This window comes from Mobula hypostoma, chromosome 5, assembly GCF_963921235.1.
Source record: "Mobula hypostoma chromosome 5, sMobHyp1.1, whole genome shotgun sequence".
Taxonomy (NCBI): domain Eukaryota; kingdom Metazoa; phylum Chordata; class Chondrichthyes; order Myliobatiformes; family Myliobatidae; genus Mobula; species Mobula hypostoma.
The window spans coordinates 73,255,210-73,274,500 of NC_086101.1; the positions used below are offsets into that span (position 1 = coordinate 73,255,210).

General features: G+C 43.2%; 1 protein-coding gene across 5 annotated transcripts in view; it reads right to left on the minus strand.

Annotated features, from left to right (window-relative positions):
* The window catches only part of si:dkey-3d4.3 (ras guanine nucleotide exchange factor F), a 180,430-nt gene that overhangs the window by 83,956 nt on the left and 77,183 nt on the right, over positions 1-19,291 (minus strand). For 3 of the 5 annotated variants that reach the window (XR_010018039.1, XM_063048544.1, XM_063048547.1), the window contains one exon: positions 13,730-14,378. Coding sequence is in view for 4 of the 5 variants with exons in the window: in XM_063048544.1 (XP_062904614.1) it covers positions 13,730-14,378 (649 nt within the window). In the remaining variant the exon portion in view is untranslated. Of the gene's footprint in view, positions 1-1,001; positions 12,619-13,725; positions 14,379-19,291 lie in introns of those variants that run through there. The other 2 variants (XM_063048545.1, XM_063048546.1) reach the window with 2 other exon arrangements.

Genomic DNA, 19,291 nt, shown 5'->3' on the forward strand with positions numbered 1-19,291 from the left:
GGGCATCAAAGGGTATGGGGAGGAGGCAGGGGAGTGGGGATGACTGGAAGAATTGGATCAGCCCATGATTGAATGGCAGAGCAGATTTGATGGGCCGAATGGCCTACATCTGGCTCCTATTATCTTATGGACATGTTCTCAAAAAAAAGACAAACTACCATTTAAAATTACAAACGTTTGTACATATTTAAAAGAAATATAGAACAAATTAGGACACTATCAATACTACTACAGTACTATAAAACTATTAGTTCCTAATAGTTATCGATGGAGGAATTCATCCAGTGTACATTGCCGTGTTCTTTTGATTAACTGTAAGTGAACAGAATCAGCACAGACACCTAGTGAAGATAAAGGACGGTTTTCATAAAATGCCTTCAACATTTGCAACCTCCAAATCCTCATTTTCATTGTAACATTCAAGGTGATTGTTGATACCTTCAAATTCTTCATAGTTAAGTAGTGAAATTGTTTCACTTTCATTTTCCGACTTTCCTGGCATCTTGAAGCCTGAATGCTTGAAACCGCGGTGAGCAAAACAGTTCTGAGTCATCTTGCTCCTTTTTTCTTGCCAACTATCAGTGACAGAAATCACTGCTCTTTGAACAGGAACACATGCAACTGAAGCTATTTAAAAACTCATTGCTCCACGCACGCCGTAGTGATTAATAGTCACTCAAGTGCACACAACTGGCACTAGTTAGAAACCGTTCTGCAACGGTCTCCTGTCCCAATTAAGCAGCATAGTGTCCCTAATAAATGAAGGTAATCCCGGCAATTTTCTTGATTAGCTTTAGTTCTTTAAGCATCTACCCTGATTAAACAATAGACCAATTAACCAGAATCCACTGTACTTATAAATCATAAATAAAAATAGCAAACACAATAAACACTCTTCAAGCTGAGACACAAAAAGTGAACCTATCTAGTCAATGAAGCTTTGAACAAAAATGGCCCAAAGTGATTTTTAATATAAACAAACTTTATTTTCAATTAGCTCATAAAGGACCATGACTGGTTATTTAAGAAGAATTTCCAAAAATAAAGTACAAACAGTTTCAACCTGAGGGGAAAACCAGGGAATCCAGTGCCTGTGACAATGTTTTGAAAATTCTTCAATCACACACACTGTGCTTTAATTAAAATGTTTTCTTTGTTATGATATTTAGTAAACTTCAAAAGTGTGCAGCTCCTTAAAGGAACATTCTTTACTGTTTAAGAGAAAACACATGCATCTCATAGTCATTAATACAATGTACAAATATTGACACTGGGTGGTGGAATTTGAAAATATAAACGGCAGCCCACAATTCCACCTTAAGATAGAACACATCTCAGCAACCTGTAAAATTAAATGTCGATTTTTTTTCACAAATATGAACACTTGCTAACACATTAATTGGCAAGTGCATGATAAAAAAATAAGGGACATGTGTGAATTTTAATCATATTGCATTTATGCAATGGTCCAACCGACAGTCATACAGGCTATTGAAGGTTATATTGTCAACATAAACCATGTACTGAATTTTTTCTGTCGACGTGAGTCACATTTAATTGTCTGGTCAGTTCTGCCCTCTGGTGTTCACTTGGTGCAAGAACAAGCTGGACCAGGACAACTTCCCATCAATTCCAGACATGCCACTTAGGAACTTGTTTTTTGTTCAAGAGCCTAGCTTTAAAGGGAGGAAAATTGTAAGGTGATGGGAAGAAATGTGGGGAGTGGAAAATGATTCATTGACAAGGAGGGTGCCAGGGTCAAGGATGTCTCTGATCGATTGCATGACATTCTGAAGTGGGAGGGTGACCAGCCAGATGTCGTGGTGCACATCGGTACCAATGACATAGCAAGGAAGAGTGAGGAGGTCCTGGAGAGTGAGTATAGAGAGCTTGGTAGGAAGTTGAAAAGCAGGACCTCGAGGGTGGTAATCTCAGGATTGCCACCTGTGCTAGGTGCCAGTGAGGGTAGGAATAGGATGCTCTGGAGGAGGAACAAGTGGCTGAGGAACTGGTGTAGGGAGCAGGGTTTCAGATTTCAGGATCATTGGGACCTCTTCTGGGGCAGGTGGGACCTGTACAAGAGGGACGGGTTACACTTGAACTACAGGGGGACCAATATCCTTTCAGGGAGGTTTGTTAGTGCTGTTGGGGAGGCTCTAAACTAGATTTGCAGGGGGATGGGAACCAGAGTGCCAGAGCTGACAGTGTGGCTGGGGTGAAAATAAATGATATTGAAAGTTTAAGCAAATCCGCTGATAGAAAGGTTGTGAGTGGTGGTAAAAATCTTCTGAGGTGTATATATTTCAATGCTAGGAGTATTGCGGGGAAGGCAGACGAGTTGAGGGCATGGATTGATACGTGGAATTATGATGTTGTAGGAATTAGTGAAACTTGGCTACAGGAGGGGCAGGACTGGCAGCTTAATATTCCAGGGTTCCGATGTTTCAGATGTGATCGAGGCAGAGGAATGAAAGGTGGGGGAGTAGCATTGCTTGTTAGGGAAAATATTACAGCAGTGCTCAGGCAGGACAGATTAGAGGGCTTGTCTACTGAGTCCTTATGGGTGGAGCTGAGGAACAGGAAAGGTATGGCCACATGAGTGGGATTGTATTACAGACCACCCAATAGTCAACGAGACTTGGAAGAGCAAATCTGCAGAGAGATAGCAGGCAACTGCAGGAAACAAAGTTGTGGTGGTAGGGGATTTTAATTTTCCATACATTAATTGGGACTCCCATACTGTTAGGGATCTAGACGGTTTAGAGTTTGTAAAATGTGTTCAGGAAAGTTTTCTAAATCACTATATAGAGGGACCAACTAGAGGGGATGCAATATTGGATCTCCTGTTAGGAAACGAATTAGGGCAAGTGACAGAAGTCTGTGTAGGGGAGCACTTTGGTTCCAGTGATCATAACACCATTAGTTTCAATTTGATCATGGACAAGGATAGATCTGGTCCTAGGGTTGAGGTTCTGAACTGGAAGGCGGCCAAATTTGAAGAAATGAGAAAGGATCTAAAAAGCGTGGATTGGGACAGGTTGTTCTCTGGCAAAGATGTGATTGGTAGGTGGGAAGCCTTCAAAGGAGAAATTTTGAGAGTGCAGAGTTTGTATGTTCCTGTCAGGATTAAAGGCAAATTGAATAGGAATAAGGAACCTTGGTTCTCAAGGGATATAGCAACTCTGATAAAGAAGAAGAGGGAGTTGTATGAAATGTATAGGAAACAGTGGGTAAATCAGGTGTTGAGGAGTATAAGAAGTGCAAGAAAATACTTAAGAAAGAAATCAGGAGGGCAAAAAGAAGACATGAGGTTGCCTTGGCAGTCAAAGTGAAGGATAATCCAAAGAGCTTTTATAAGTATATTAAGAGCAAAAGGATTGTAAGGGATAAAATTGGTCCTCTTGAAGATCAGAGTGGTCGGCTTTGTGCGGAACCAAAGGAAATGGGGGAGATCTTAAATAGGTTTTTTGCGTCTGTATTTACTAAGGAAGCTGGCATGAAATCTATGGAATTGAGGGAATCAAGTAGTGAGACTATGGAAACTGTACAGATTGAAAAGGAGGAGGTGCTTGCTGTCTTGAGGAAAATTAAAGTGGATAAATCCCCGGGACCTGACAGAGTGTTCCCTCGGACCTTGAAGGAGACTAGTGTTGAAATTGCGGGGGCCCTGGCAGAAATATTTAAAATGTCGCTATCTACGGGTGAAGTGCCAGAAGATTGGAGAGTGGCTCATGTTGTTCCGTTGTTTAAAAAAGGATCAAAAAGTAATCCGGGAAATTATAGGCCGGTGAGTTTAACGTCAGTAGTAGGTAAATTATTGGAGGGAGTACTAAGAGACAGAATCTACAAGCATTTGGATAGACAGGGGCTTATTAGGGAGAGTCAACATGGCTTTGTGCGTGGTAGGTCATGTTTGACCAATCTATTGGAGTTTTTCGAGGAGGTTACCAGGAAAGTGGATGAAGGGAAGGCAGTGGATATTGTCTACATGGACTTCAGTAAGGCCTTTGACAAGGTCCCGCATGGGAAGTTAGTTAGGAAAATTCAATCGCTAGGTATACATGGAGGTAAATTGGATTAGACATTAGCTCGATGGAAGAAGCCAGAGAGTGGTGGTAGAGAATTGCTTCTCTGAGTGGAGGCCTGTGACTAGTGGTGTGCTACAGGGATCAGTGCTGGGTCCATTGTTATTTATCATCTATATCAATGATCTGGATGATAATGTGGTAAATTGGATCAGCAAGTTTGCTGATGATACAAAGATTGGAGGTGTAGTAGACAGTGAGGAAGGTTTTCAGAGCCTGCAGAGGGACTTGGACCAGCTGGAAAAATGGGCTGAAAAATGGCAGATGGAGTTTAATACTGACAAGTGTGAGGTATTGCACGTTGGAAGGACAAACCAACATAGAACATACAGGGTTAATGGTAAGGCACTGAGGAGCGCAGTGGAACAGAGAGATCTGGGAATACAGATACAAAATTCCCTAAAAGTGTCGGCACAGGTAGATAGGGTCGTAAAGAGAGCTTTTGGTACATTGGCCTTTATTAATCAAAGTATTGAGTATAAGAGCTGGAATGTTATGATAGAAACATAGAAAATAGGTGCAGGAGTAGGCCATTCGGCCCTTCGAGCCTGCACCGCCATTTATTATGATCATGGCTGATCATCCAACTCAGAACCCCGCCCCAGCCTTCCCTCCATACCCCCTGACCCCTGTAGCCACAAGGGCCATATCTAACTCCCTCTTAAACATAGCCAATGAACTGGCCTCAACAGTTTGCTGTGGCAGAGAATTCCACAGATTCACCACTCTCTGTGTGAAGTAGTTTTTCCTAATCTCGGTCCTAAAAGGCTTCCCCTCTATCCTCAAACTGTGACCCCTCGTTCTGGACTTCCCCAACATCGGGAACAATCTTCCTGCATCTAGCTTGTCCAATCCCTTTAGGATCTTATACGTTTCAATCAGATCCCCCCTCAATCTTCTAAATTCCAACGAGTACAAGCCCAGTTCATCCAGTCTTTCTTCATATTAAAGTCTGATGAGGTTGTATAAGGCATTGTTGAGGCCGAATCTGGAGTATTGTGTTCAGTTTTGGTCACCAAATTACAGGAAGGATATAAATAAGGTTGAAAGAGTGCAGAGAAGGTTTACAAGGATGTTGCCGGGACTTGAGAAACTCAGTTACAGAGAAAGATTGAATAGGTTAGGACTTTATTCCCTGGAGCGTAGAAGAATGAGCGGAGATTTGATAGAGGTATATTAAATTATGATGGGTATAGATAGAGTGAAGGCAAGCAGGCTTTTTCCACTGAGGCAAGGAGAGAAAAAAACCAGAGGACATGGGTTAAGGGTGAGGGGGGGAAAGTTTAAAGGGAACATTAGGGGGGGCTTCTTCACACAGAGAGTGGTGGGAGTATGGAATGAGCTGCCAGACGAGGTGGTAAATGCGGGCTCTTTTTTAACGTTTAAGAATAAATTGGACAGATACATGGATGGGAGGTGTATGGAGGGATATGGTCCGTGTGCAGGTCTGGGACTAGGCAGAAAATGGTTCGGCACAGCCAAGAAGGGCCAAAGGGCCTGTTTCTGTGCTGTAGTTTCTATGGTCTACTCTCCTTCTCAATCAAGATCCATGCTGATCCTGTCTTTGCCCTCGTGTGTCACTAAATGAAGACTACTGAGAAATGTCGGCAATGATCACTGAACCCCCAAAGTGCCCCACTGAGATGGTATCCCTGATAGTAATCAGGTAATCTTTCTAACATTTAAACTCTTAGAATACTTATGTAAATATTGCAACTCCTACTATAAATAAGTTAGCAACACACACCTAATGCTGGGGGATCTCAGCAGGCCAGGCAGCATCTTTGGAAAAGAGTCAACACTATGGACAGAGACCCATCTTCAGGAGGGTCTTGAATCCTGAAGAAGGGTCTCGATCCAAAGTGTGGACTGTTTGCTCTTTTCCATAGATGCCGCCTGGCCCGCTGAGTTCCTCCAGAATTTTGTGTGTTGCTTTGGATTTCTAGCATCTGCAGAATATCTTGTGTTTTGGCATAAATAAATGCCTAAAAGTAATGTGTTTATCTTATGTAGGATTTTAATGAATGGGGTGTTGTTATTTATCATGGCAATGCGATCCAAGTTACTGCAGTTGGCATAGTGAAGTGAGCAGCTTTCAGGAAGGTGAACCCCTGAGAAACGTCAGCCCAGACGGGGCGCCTGGTCAAGTAATTGTGCTGATCAACTGGCTGGAGTGTTCACCATTATCCTTAACCTCTCACCACAGCAGTCTGAGGTGCCCACCTGCTTCAAGCAGCCTTCAATTATACCAGTGCCTAAGAAGAATGTGGTAACCTGCCTCCAAGACTACCCCGCAGTAGCACTTACATCCACCGTGATGACGTGTTTTGAGAGGTTGGCGATGAAACATATCAACTCCTGCCTGAGAAGTGACTTGGATCTGCTCCAATTGGCCTACCAGAGCAACAGGACTACAGCAGATCCCATCTCCCTGGCTCTTCTCTCAACCCTGGAACATCTGGACTGCAAATATGCATACATCAGGATGCTCTTTATCAACTACAGTTTGTCATTCAATACTATCATCCTCTCAAAACCAATCAATAAGCTCCTAGATCTTGGCCTCAATATCTCCATGTGCATTTGGATCCTCAATTTCCTCACTTGCCGATCCCAGTCAGTTCAGATTTGCAACAATATCTTCTCCATCAGCACAGGTAAACCACGAGATTGCGTGTTTAGCGCCCTGCTCTACTTGCTTTATACTTATGACTGTGTTGCTAAGCACTTCTCCAATGCCATATTCAAGTTTGCTCATGACACCACTGTCAGAGGGCAAATGAAAGGTGGTGACATATCCGCATATAGGAGTGAGATTGAAATTCAGTTAAGTGTGGTGCCACAACGACAACCTCTCACTCAATGTCAGCAAGACCAAGGAGCTGATTACTGACTTCAGGTGGAGAAAACCAGAAGTCCATCAGCTAGTCCTCATCGGAGGATCAGTGGTTGAGAGGGTTAGTAAATTTAAATACCTCAAGACCTGGCCTGGGCCCAGCACGTAAGTGCAATTATGAAGAAAGCACAGCAACACCTCTACTTCCTTATGAGTTTGTGAAAATCCGTCATGACATCTAGAACTCTGACAAACTGCTATAGATGTGTAGTGGAGAGTGTATCGACTGGCTGCATCACAGCCTGGTGTAGAACACCAATGCCCTTGAATGGAAAATCCTACAAAAAGTAGTGGATACGGCCCAGGCCTCACAGGTAAAAACCTCCCCATGGCTGAGCATTATCTACACGGAGCACTATCGCAGGAAAGCAGCATCCATCGTCCAGGATCCCTACCACCCAGGTCATGCTGTCTTCTCACTGCTGCCAAATTTCTTGGTGTTCACCTGGTGGAGAATCTCACCTGGTCCCTCAACACCAGCTCCATAGCAAAGAAAGCCCAGCAGCATCTCTACTTTCTGTGAAGACTGAGAAAAGTCCATCTCCCACCCCCCATCCTCACCACATTCTACAGAGGTTGTATCCAGAGCATCTGCATCACTGCCTGGTTCAGAAATTGCACCATCTCGGATTGCAAGACCCTGCAGCGGATAGTGAGGTCAGCTGAGATCATCGGGGTCTTTCTTCCCGCCATTATAGACATTTACACTACACGCTGCATCCGTAAAGCAAACAGCATTATGAAGGACCCCACACACCCCTCATATGAACTCTTCTCCCTCCTGCCATCTGGCCAAAGGCACCGAAGTATTGGGGCTCTCACGACCAGACTATGTAACAGTTTCTTCCCCCAAGTCATCAGACTCCTCAATACCCAGAGCCTGGACTGATACCAACCTACTGCCCTCTACTGTGCATATTGTCTTATTATTTATTGTAATGCCTGTATTCTTTTGTGCAATTTATGCAGTCCTGGGTAGGTCTGTAGTCCACTGTAGTTTTTGTGTTGTTTTACGTAGTTCAGTGTAGTTTTTGTATTGTTCATGTAGCACCATGGTCCTGAAAAACGTTGTCTTGTTTTTACTGTGTACTGTACCAGCAGTTATGGTCAAAATGACAATAAAAAGTGACTTGATCAGGTACAAGAGCGTCAGGACCCATACCATCAGGTTCAGGAACCGTTATTACCCCTCAACCATCAGGCTCATGAATCAGAGGGGATAACTTCACTCACCCCATCTTGAAATGTTCCCCCAACCTATGGACTCACTTTCAAGGACTCTTCATCTCAGGTTCTCGTTTGTTTGTTCTCTCTCTCTCATTCTCTGTCTCTGTCTGTCTCTCTCTCTGTATGTCTTGGCACAGTTTGTTGTCTTTTGCACACTGACTGAAGTTGGTGCTGGTCATTGATTCCATTATAGTTATTATTCTGTTATGGATTTATTGAGTATTGTCATTGTTGTTTCCTTCCGCACCTCGTGGCGCATGGAGTGGCAACCTTGCTGTTTCTTTAGCATGAGGCTGAGTTGCTAGCTTGACGCCCAATGCAGCATGGATAGAAAGTGTGTGATGAGGCAGCTGGATTCGAACCCAGGACCACTCACCTCAAAATCCCGTGCAGATACCACTAAATGATCGGTCAGCTGAAATGATCTCTGATCCTCCATTGAAGACTGGCTGATATTCGTCTGGTTTATTGAGTATGCCCATAAGAAAATTAATCTCAGGGTTATATGGCAACATATATACTTCCATAATAAATTTATTTTGAACTTTGAATTAGACCTTATTATCACTTGAGGTGTGGGCAGTCAATTCAGTGTTCTACCTGCGGATAAGTGTGGGCATCTCTTTGTCAAACATTGTTTAGGGCATAAAGGCATAGTGTTCTTGGTAAACCTGTGATGGTGAGTTACTGTTATTGTGATTGGGCGTCTGTCTATTGTTGGATTCTGGTAATGTGAAAATATCACTGTTTTAAAGTTGAAAGATCATAAATACATGCACATCTCAACATGTAATTACAGTAGAAGAATATTAAATGCATTCTGTTACCACTTATCTTCTATTCCCTCAGACAGGAGTTTCTAAAGTTTACTATCTCTACAGTTAACAAATTTCACATCACATGCCGGTGATAACAAACCTGATTCTGATTCTGTGTATTCAGCACCTCATCTATCTTTAAACATTAACTACCCATTTTATAATGCCAAGCAAAAAGCTTAAATAATCGAGCCTCTAGACTTGTTGATTGGTTAGTGTCTTCGCAAGGCTTTTTACTCAGGCGCCCATTAATGGACAATTTATTATTCATGTTAAACGTGCTGTAAATGTACTGACGGTTGGCAGCTCATCTAGAAGGAAAAACTGACCTCAAACCTTCCCTCCGTTACAGTTATAACCACTCACGAGGAAGGCTTCAGGAGTAAACCCTGCCGAAAAATCCGGAGCTGGAGTCCCTAAGGCAGTCCTACGTTGACTGACAACTCCTGCGAGGCCACCGGTGCCAAACTGTATGTCTTTGCTTTTCTTTTGGATTTGTTAGCTGTGTGGAGATGGGGAGCTTTGCTACCTAGGCAACAACTTGCTTTCTGTAAGAAGCAACATTCATGGTCGACCGGGATCAAGAGGGCTTACTAAATACACCCAACTCCTGGATTGCTTTGCAGATTTTCCAGTTGCCGTTGACCAGTGATTATTCCCTGTCAGTTAATACCGGATTCCACGAGATCCACTTTGTTTTACATTCATCTCCCCTCCTACTGCAAGCTGATTCTGAACCCCACGTCCACAACCTCTTCATACTTCACTCCTACGAAAATAATAATTATTTTTTTATCTTAGCAATACAACATGGACTAGGCCTTCTGACCCACTGAACACACGATGCCCCAGCAATCCCTGACAAACCCGATTAACAGTAAACTAATTACAGGACAATTTCCAATGACCAATTAAGCTACCCACTGTGTCTTTGGACCGTGGGAAGAAACAGGAGAAGGCCCACACAGTCCAAAGGAGAAAGTACAGGGACCCCTTGCAGAACGGTCCAGAATCGAACTCTGAAACACCCCGAACTGTAATTGCATTCTGCTAACTGCTACAATTCTGTTTAAAGGAACCTCACTTATATCTGCATGCACTTGCTGGGAAGTAAAATTCCTGTTTCTGTTATTAAATCATTGCAGGCCTCATGCACACTCGATTCTACAAAGCCCACCAGGTTTAAAAAAAAGGGAAAGCTTCCCAGATGTATCAACATCAGCACTGTCAAATACGTCCACTGCATCCCCTTGGAAAGAAACCACGCAGGCAGGTAGATGTAAATGAATATAATTGGAAATCACCTCTCCAAGATGGGTCACCATTGTCAGTCATCAGCCAATTAGCTATGCATTCCACAGTATTAGAGGAACCGCCAATTACCCAGTGCACCCAGGATCTGACAAGTAATCTCACTAGGGAAAAAATAGTTTACTCTCCATTTGTATTTCCAGGCTATTTTGTATTCATATTTTAAATTGTCATGTGTCTTACGAGTTCTGTTAAGATAACAATGGGTTAATAAGACTTTTGTCACAAATTTATCTCCTTTTCCCTTGCTTGTTATAACCTTGATAGGTTATTTTGGCACACAGAATATGGGCTCCTTTTCATGGATTTTAGAGGAAAATGCCAGTGACTGAAGAATTAAATAAATCGGCCATGATGTTGGGTGATGATTAGCATTTCCAGAAAGATTCTGCTCTTTAACCACATTGCGCACCAAGAGTCCACAAAAGGTTCATGATAATGATTCCAGGAATGAAAAGGTTAACATATGAGGGGTGTTTGATAGCTCTGTGCCTGTACTCATTGTAGTTTAGAAGAATGAGGGAGGATCTCATTGAAACCTATCACATATTGAAAGGCCTAGATAGATTGGATGTGGGAGAGCCTTCGACCAGAGGACACAGTCTCAGACTAGATGGATATCCATTTAGGATAGAGGTGAGGAAGAACTTCTCTGGCCATAGGATTGTGAATCTGAGGAATTTGTTGCCAGGGGTGGCTGTAGAAGGCAAGTTATTGAGTATATTTAAAGCTGAGGTTGGTAGGTTCTTGATTAGTAAGGATGTAAAAGGTTACCGGGAGAAGGCAGGAGAATTGGGTGAAGAGGGATAATAAATCAGCCGTGATGGAATGGCGGAGCAGACTTGATAGGCCAAATGGGCTAATTCTGCTCCCCTATCTTATGGTCTTACGGATCATTTATGTTTACTGCTCTTTAAATGTCAGCTGAAAGCAGCAACCTAGAGAGAGATTTCAAATCTGTGTCCTGACCAAACTGCTCTGTGGAGTCCAGTATCATGAAAACTACTGGTGCCAATTTGACATCCTTGCCTGCTCCCCTCCATTGCTACAGACACAGGGCAGTGACACAAACTAGGTTCACTGCTGTCCTCTGAAATCCATGGCGTCTTCTACACATTGACATGACAACTCTGTATCAGGATGGAAACACTAATTACATCCCTGTTGTCAGCTAAATGAAACCTGGGCCTTGTTTAAAATCTCTCCCTTTGTACTGCATTCACTGGTCACTACTTCTCCCTTTTAAATACAGCCTGCTTCACACAGAGTGTTGCTGTCAGATCATTCTCTTTCGTTAATGAATTTACTTCATTGAATGTTCTATCATTCAGATCAAGTGGGGGAACCAAATGGGTCCACCACTTCTGTTTCTTGCCAAACGGCTGGTCTCTGGGCGCCAGTCCAAAATGGCCATTTCCATAGCTGCAGCCTGCCGTGCCACGTTCCTGCATCATTTTGTGTGTGCATGCTCTGGATTTCCAGCATCCACACGATTTCCTCTGTTTATGAAATAGCATCAGTCTGCGCCTGTTGCAGAGGAGGAGCTTCCTTGGAAACGTAAGGAAGCCCAGCGGAGAGTTCCTGCTGCTATCGGACCCACTCTGTGGGTGGTGGTTTCTTGCTCATCAGTAGGTCTCGGGGAGGTGGGGTGGGGAAAACATCAAATTTGGGGTGCCTCTATCTCATCTCCTCTGCAGTATTGATGTTCAATGCATCTGCACCCCTCTCCATTCTGGAACAGACTCCAAATCAGACGAGAGGTTTTTGACAGCGTCACATGATGAGAGAGGGCACTTGCCTCCAGGGACTTTCTAATCCAGACATCTGCACTGTGTTCAATGGAGACACGCATGATAATTTGCTTCAGCATTTAGTTGGAATAGTTCTGTTGTTCCCTTTGCTGAATGAAAGCTTCATTGTTAAGTCAATAGCATCTTTTGGAAGATAAGAGAAAATTTGAGCCCTTTGTTAAGCTTCATATTCAAAGATACCTCAACCATTCACTTCTGGAGCTAACTTGAAAACGTGAAGGAGTCCAGCAGACAATTCCTGGTGTTATCTGGATAGCCATAGATAGAAGCTGACACTTTCTGAAGGGGTGGATGGGGATGGAGGCAGGTACTCTTGCAGCAGTTAAAGGTATCTGGAAAAGCGCTTTGCCATGCTATGGACATGTACAGGTGAACGGGATTGGCATATGGTGCCCGATGGTTGGCATGCACATGGTGGGTCAAAAAGCTTGCTTCCGTGCTGTGTGATCTACAATTCTGTGATTCCTAGGCTATACAGAAAGCTAAGGATTAAAATTAAACTCATTTAAATGTTGCAATAAAATTAGCCTGACAACACAAGTTAGTGGGACCATTTTGCCATCTTCCACTTGAATATTCTGCAGTATCCGCAATGCCAGGACACATCTCTGCTCATAAACCAATCAGCTGTTCTCTCCTCAATCATCTATTTATTTAAGCTTGTGATACTGCATGGAATAGGCCTTCGACATGCGCCATCCAGCAACCCCCAACAGCCCCTCATTTACCCCAACCTAATCATGGGACAATTTACAATGGCCAATTAACCTACTAACCAGGAGGTCTTTGGAATGTGGGAGGAAACTGGAACATGAGGGTGGGGGGAGAACCCACCATTCCATGGGAAGGATGTACAGACTGCTTACAGAGGATGCCATCAGCTGCAATAGCGTTGCAAAACTACCATTTTTACACAATTAGTCACAGCTAACCAATTCCACTGTAGGTCTCTATCACACCACAACTTTCAGTTATTAGATTTCCCGCATGTTGGAAACAGCTTATTTGAACTGAGCTTGCTACAGGAACTACGGGAGACAGAAAGACAGTCTCCTCCAACTGACCTTATAAGTAAACTATACAGTGTGTAAACTGACAGAAGCAACTACATCACTGGCTAATCTTGAAATGTTTTGATAAGGAAAAAAAAATTCTACAGAAGTAGTGACAGTCCTGATGAAGGGTCTTCGCCCAAAACATTAACTGTTCATTCATTTCCATAGATGCTGCCTGACCTGCTGAGTTCCTCCAGCATTTTGTGTGGATTTTCAGTATCTGCAGAATCTCTTGTGCCTACAAAACTGTGTAGAATTTGTCTATCGGCACATTTTAGCTTATGGTTTGAGCATAATTATAAAAATAAAAGCTCTTCAAAAAATATTCAAAATTTAGCATTATCACTTCAATAGCAAGATGTAGAATTAAAATAAATACTGTGGATATTAATCTAACTAAACTTGCCAAAAAAATAATATTCTGAGATTTTGTTTTATCATTTCCTCCCTATTTTAGAAATGGCTCACATAATTTCATTTGCCAGAGTGAAATGTACTTTAGCTCACATAAAGGTTTGCCACCTACTATCAGCAGAATGTCTGGAAGATTATCCGTTGAATGGGGTGATCTATCATCCTGGTGAGCAGTATCTGGCTGGGCTTCTCTTAAAGCACCATTCTCACTGAATTCCTTGGCTTGTTTATCCAGGTGCATTGAAAGGAGGTGGGAGTTTTCACGTGGCCACTGTGCTACCGGCGTACGCGTAACGGGCAAAGTAGAGTGCAGGAGATTCTTGCTACCTTCTGAGGACAGCACACTGAAAGTTACCATCTCTATGTTGTTTGAGTTTGTTGTCTTGCCTCCAGGCTTGAGCGGGGTCTGAGCGGAGAAGTTCAGGCAGCAGGCACCCTTCAGGCCAACCAGTTGCTGCTCGTCGGAGGAGTTGCATGGGTAGATGACGTCACCACAGATGCAGTCTGGAACTGGTCTTGTGTGAGGGACATCGTCAGGATGCTTTTCCTGGAAGCTGTGACCAACACCTACCGTGCAGTGGTAGATTTTTGAGGGTGGCAGCGTCTCTGTTGCTGGGTTTAATCTCTCCCAGCTATGTGTTGTTAACTGGAATTTCCACAGGCTGTTGCTGGAGCTGTTGTGGTCCTTTCCTCCTCCGAAGATTAGCATGCAGTCTTGGTATACAACGGCAGAATGCCCCACTAACTGGTGAGGCCCAGAGCTGTAAGAAATAATGGACAAATTAGCTTATTTATAGTGAATTTAAAAACGCAAAGACGAGGAAATCTGCAGATGCTGGAATTTCAAGCAACACACATAAAAGTTGCTGGTGTGTAGCTTATTTATAGCAATGTTTTGAACATTCTGTCCATTTAGAAAATAGTCTATCCTTTTATTTCTTCTACCAAAGTGTATGACTATTCATCTCTCCAAAATTGTATTCTATCTACCACTTCTCTGCCCATTCTCCTACTCCAAGTTGTTCTGTAGCCTCTCTACTTCCTCAAAATTACCTGCCCATCCACCTATCTTCCTATCATCTGTAAACTTAGCCACAAAGCCATCAAATCCAGTAGCCAACCAGAAAAGGCTCCCGTTATTCCCACTTTGCCTTCCGCCAATCAGCCAATGCTCTAACCATGCTAGAATCTTTCCTGTAGTGTCACGGGCTTGTAGCTTGTTAAACAGTCTCATGTGTGACACCTTGTCAAAGACCTTCTGAAAATCCAAGACACAATATCAACCAATCCTCCTCGTCTAAACTGCTTGTTATTTTTTTTAAAGAATTCCAACAGATTTGTCAGGCAAGGTTTTCCCTTGAGAAAACCATGCTGACTGCAGCCTATTTTACCATATGCCTCCAAGTATAGCAAAACCACTTCCTTAACAATCAATTCCAACATCTTCCCAATCACTGAGGTCAGACTAACTGGCCTATAATTTCCTTTCTCCTGCCTCTTTCCCTTTTCGAAGAGTGGAGTGACATCTGTAATTTTTCATTCCTTTGGAACCATGCCAGAATGAATTGATTCTTAAAATATCATTACTAATGCTCCCACAATCTCTTCAGCCACCTTTTTCACAACCCTGGGGTGTACACCATCTGGTCCAGGTGACTTATCTACCTTCAGACCTTTCAGTTTACCAAGAACCTTCTCTCTAGTAATGGCAACCTCACACACTTCTGCCCCGATACTCTTGAACTTCTGGCCTACTGCTAGTGAAGACTGATGCAAAATACTTATTCAGTTCGTTTGCCATTTCCTTGTCCCCCATTACTACCTCTCCAGCATCGTTTTCCAATGGTCCGATATCCACTCTCCCTTCTCTTTTACTCTTCATGTATCTGAAGAAACCTTTGGTATCCTCTTTAACATTATTGGCTAGCTTACCTTTGTATTCTATCTTTTCCTTCTTTATGACTTTTTTAGTTGCCTTCTGTTCATTTTTGCTCTATTATATGCCCTCTCTTTTACTTTTATGTTGGCTTTGGCTTCTAGTCAGTCACAGTTGCATCATCCTGCCTTTAGTCTACTTCGTCTTTGGGATGTATACATCCTACATCTACCCCCTTGGGTCTCAGCACAAAATATCAACTGTTTACTCTTTTCCATAGATGCTGCCTGACCTATTGAGTTCCTCCAGAATTTTGTGTGTAGTATATATCTTGCACCTTCCAAATTGCTCCAAGAAATTCCAGCCATTGCTGCTCTGCCATCATCCCTGCTGGTGTTCCCTTCCAACTAATTTTGGCCAGTTCCACTCTCATGCCTCTGTAGTTCCCTTTACTCCACTGTAATACTGATACATCAGACTTTTGAATGATCATGATCACTGGCCCCTAAGGGTTCTTTTACCTTAAGCTCTCTTAATCAATTTTGGTTCATTGCAAAACAACCAATCCAGAATAGCTGACCCCCTAGTGGGCTCTAGCACGAGTGCTCTAAAAAGTCATCTCATAAATATTCAAGAAATTACTCCTCTTGGGATCTGGCACCAACCTGATTTTCTCAATCTCCTATCAGTCCACTTCACCTCTCTTCTCTTCTTTTCACAGCCACAGCACCAGACTCAGTGCCAGAACCCCGGTCACTGCAGTTCCCCCACCCCACCCCACCCCCCAGCAGGTTGTCCATCTCAATAGTGTCCAAAGCGTAATATTTATTATTGAAGGGAAAGGCCACAGAGGTACTCTCTACTGGCTGCCCATTTCCCTTCCTTCTCCTTACAGTCACCCAGTCACCTGCCTCTTGCAGCCTAGGAGTGACTACCTCCCTGTAGCTCCTATCTAGGAGGTAGCTCCTATCTATCACCTCTTCGTTCTCTTGTACAAGACGAAGGTTATCCAACTACAGCTCCAGTTCCTTAATTCATTCTCTGTGTACCTGGTACAGATGTGTTTATCCGGGAGGCTGGAGGTCTCCCAGAATTCCTACACCTCCACACTGGACAAAGCACCACCCTGGAGCTATTCTCACTACACTAACTGTGCCCTGAAAGACGAGGAATGAAGAGTAAAGAAGAAATACTTTCCGAATACAAAGTACTTACCTCACCCAAGCCTGATCTCACCAAAGCCACTCCAACACTGGCCCACTCACACTAATGGCCACTCTGCTTGCATCTGCCTTATCTTTATTCGACCTTTCTAATGAATCCTGTTCAGTGATTGGTCACACTCTAACTCCAAGGAACTGCCAAGAAGTGCTGCCTTTTTAATCTTGAGTGTGAACCCAAGTGAAAAGGTAGCTCTCTTCTCATATTCCTGCTCATCCAGGAGTTACTAAAGATTAATTTGCAGGTTGAGTTGGTGGCAAAGATAAATGTGATGTTAGCATTCATTGCAAGAAGACTAGAATATAAAAGCAAGAATGTTGAGGCTTTATAAAGCACTGGTGAGGCCTCGTTTGGAATATTGTGAGCAGTTTTCGGTCTCTTAATTAAGAAAAGGATGTGCTGACATTGGAGAGGGTTCAAAGGAGGTTTATGAAAATTATTCTGGGATTGAAGGGTTTGTCATATGAGGAGTGTTTGATGGCTCTGGGCCTCTATTCACTGGAATTCAGAAGAATGAGGGTTGACCTCACTGAAATCTATCAAAAATTGAAAGACCTCGATACAGTGAGTGTTTCCTATGGTAGGGGAGTCTAAGACCAGAGGACACAGCCTCAGGATAGAGGGGTGTCCTCTTTAGAAAGGAGAGGAGGAATTTCTTCAGCCAGAGAGTGGTGAATCTGTAAAATCTGTTTTCACAGGAGGCTGTGGAGGCCAAGTCATTGGGTATATTTAAGGCAGAGGTTGATAGATTCTTGATTGGTCAGGGCATGAGGGAGTACAGGAGATGGGGGCTGAGAGGGAAAATGGATGCCATGAAGCAGCAGAGCAAACTTGATGGGCCAAATGGCCTAATTCTGCTGCTATCGCTTATGGTCTCAATGTTGATAAAAAAAAAATCAGGTTACACAAACCTAAGAAATCACAGGAGTGGAGCAAATGGCCCCATGTTCCTGTTTTGTGAGTGCATCAGGCCATGGCCGACTTTCTTTTTATACCATTAGACATAGGAGCAGAATTAGGCCATTTGGCACATCGAGTCTGCTCCACCATTCCATCATAGCTAATTCACTATCCCTTTCAACCCCACTGTCCTGCCATCTTCCCATACCCTTTGACGCCCTGACTAATCAAGAACCTATTAACCTCCACTTTAAAAGCCTTGGCCTCCATAGCTATTTGTGGCAATGGATTCCACAGATTCACCACCCTCTGGCTAAAGAAATTCCTCATTTCTGTTCTAAAGCTACATCCTTGTATTCCGAGGTTGTGCCTTCTGATCCTAGACTCCTGCACTAGAGGACACATCCTCTCCAAATCCACTCTATCTAGGTTACTCATTATTCGATAGGTTCAAATGAGATGGCTCTCCGTCATTCTTCTAAACTTCAGCAGGTGCAGGCCCATAGCCATCAAGCGTTCCTCATACCCTTTCATTCCCGGGATCATTCTTGTAAACCTCTCCAATGCCAGCATATCCTTTCTTAGATAAGGGGCTCAAAACTGCTCACAATACTCCAAGTGCGGTCTGAGAAGTGCCTTTATAAAACCTCAGCATCATATCCTCGTCCCTCGAAATGCATGCACTTGCTGGCCTTACAATTGACTCAACCTTTAGGGAATCTTCCACGAGGACGCTCAAGTCTCTTTGCACCTTAACAGATTAGCAAATAGAATACTTCTGCAGTTGGGCACCACAATTGGAGTTCAATTCCAGCGGCCCCGTAGGGAGTATGTTCTCCCTGTGGAATGTATGGGAGCTTCGGTTTCCTCCTTCAGTCCAAAGACATATCGGGTAGGTTAATTGGTCATTGTAAATTGCCTCGTGAACCAAATAGGGTTAAAGCGGGCTTGTCAGTGTGGTTCAAAGGGGCGGAAGAGCCCAAGCCATGCAGTATCTCTAAATAAAACACTGCACTGCATTTTCAGCCCAGAATTTTGCAATTAAATGTGACTTTACCATCAACCTTCTGACTGAGTGAGAAGCAACAGCCAACACTAAATGTCACTTGCAGATCTTTTAAAAATGTATGTTTAAAGACTCTTGATTAGTCAGGGTATGGAGGGATGGCAGGAGATTGGGGTTGAGAGTCAAAAATAGATCAGCTATCATGATATGGCGGAGCAGACTCGATGGGCCAAATGGCTTAATTCTACTCCTATGTCTTAAAGTTTGAAAAAATCTCAGGTAAAATAGGTTAATTGAAGAGCCAAGGGATTTGTGTTACGTACCAGGAAACACCACTGAATTCGGTTTGGTAATTACATGTAAAAACAATGCAAGTTACAGGGTTGCATTCAGTAATGAAGGACTGAATTGTATTGAGGACTGGAGGTAGCCAAGTGACATTAAAGAGACGCAAGTTTACATCCCAGAGTTTTCCTGTTTAAAATATATTGAAATTAGCTTGGTGGTTTAGATTACTGGCCTGGCAGCCAACAGGAACAAGCAGGGACTAGCTCCATTAATTCAATAAAATGTCCTGAGGCACTCTACACAGCAGCAAGCTAACTGCGTTTTGCACAGACGGTGTTCAAAGGGAAGGATGTACAGCACTGAGGGCTTATCCAGCTGGAGAG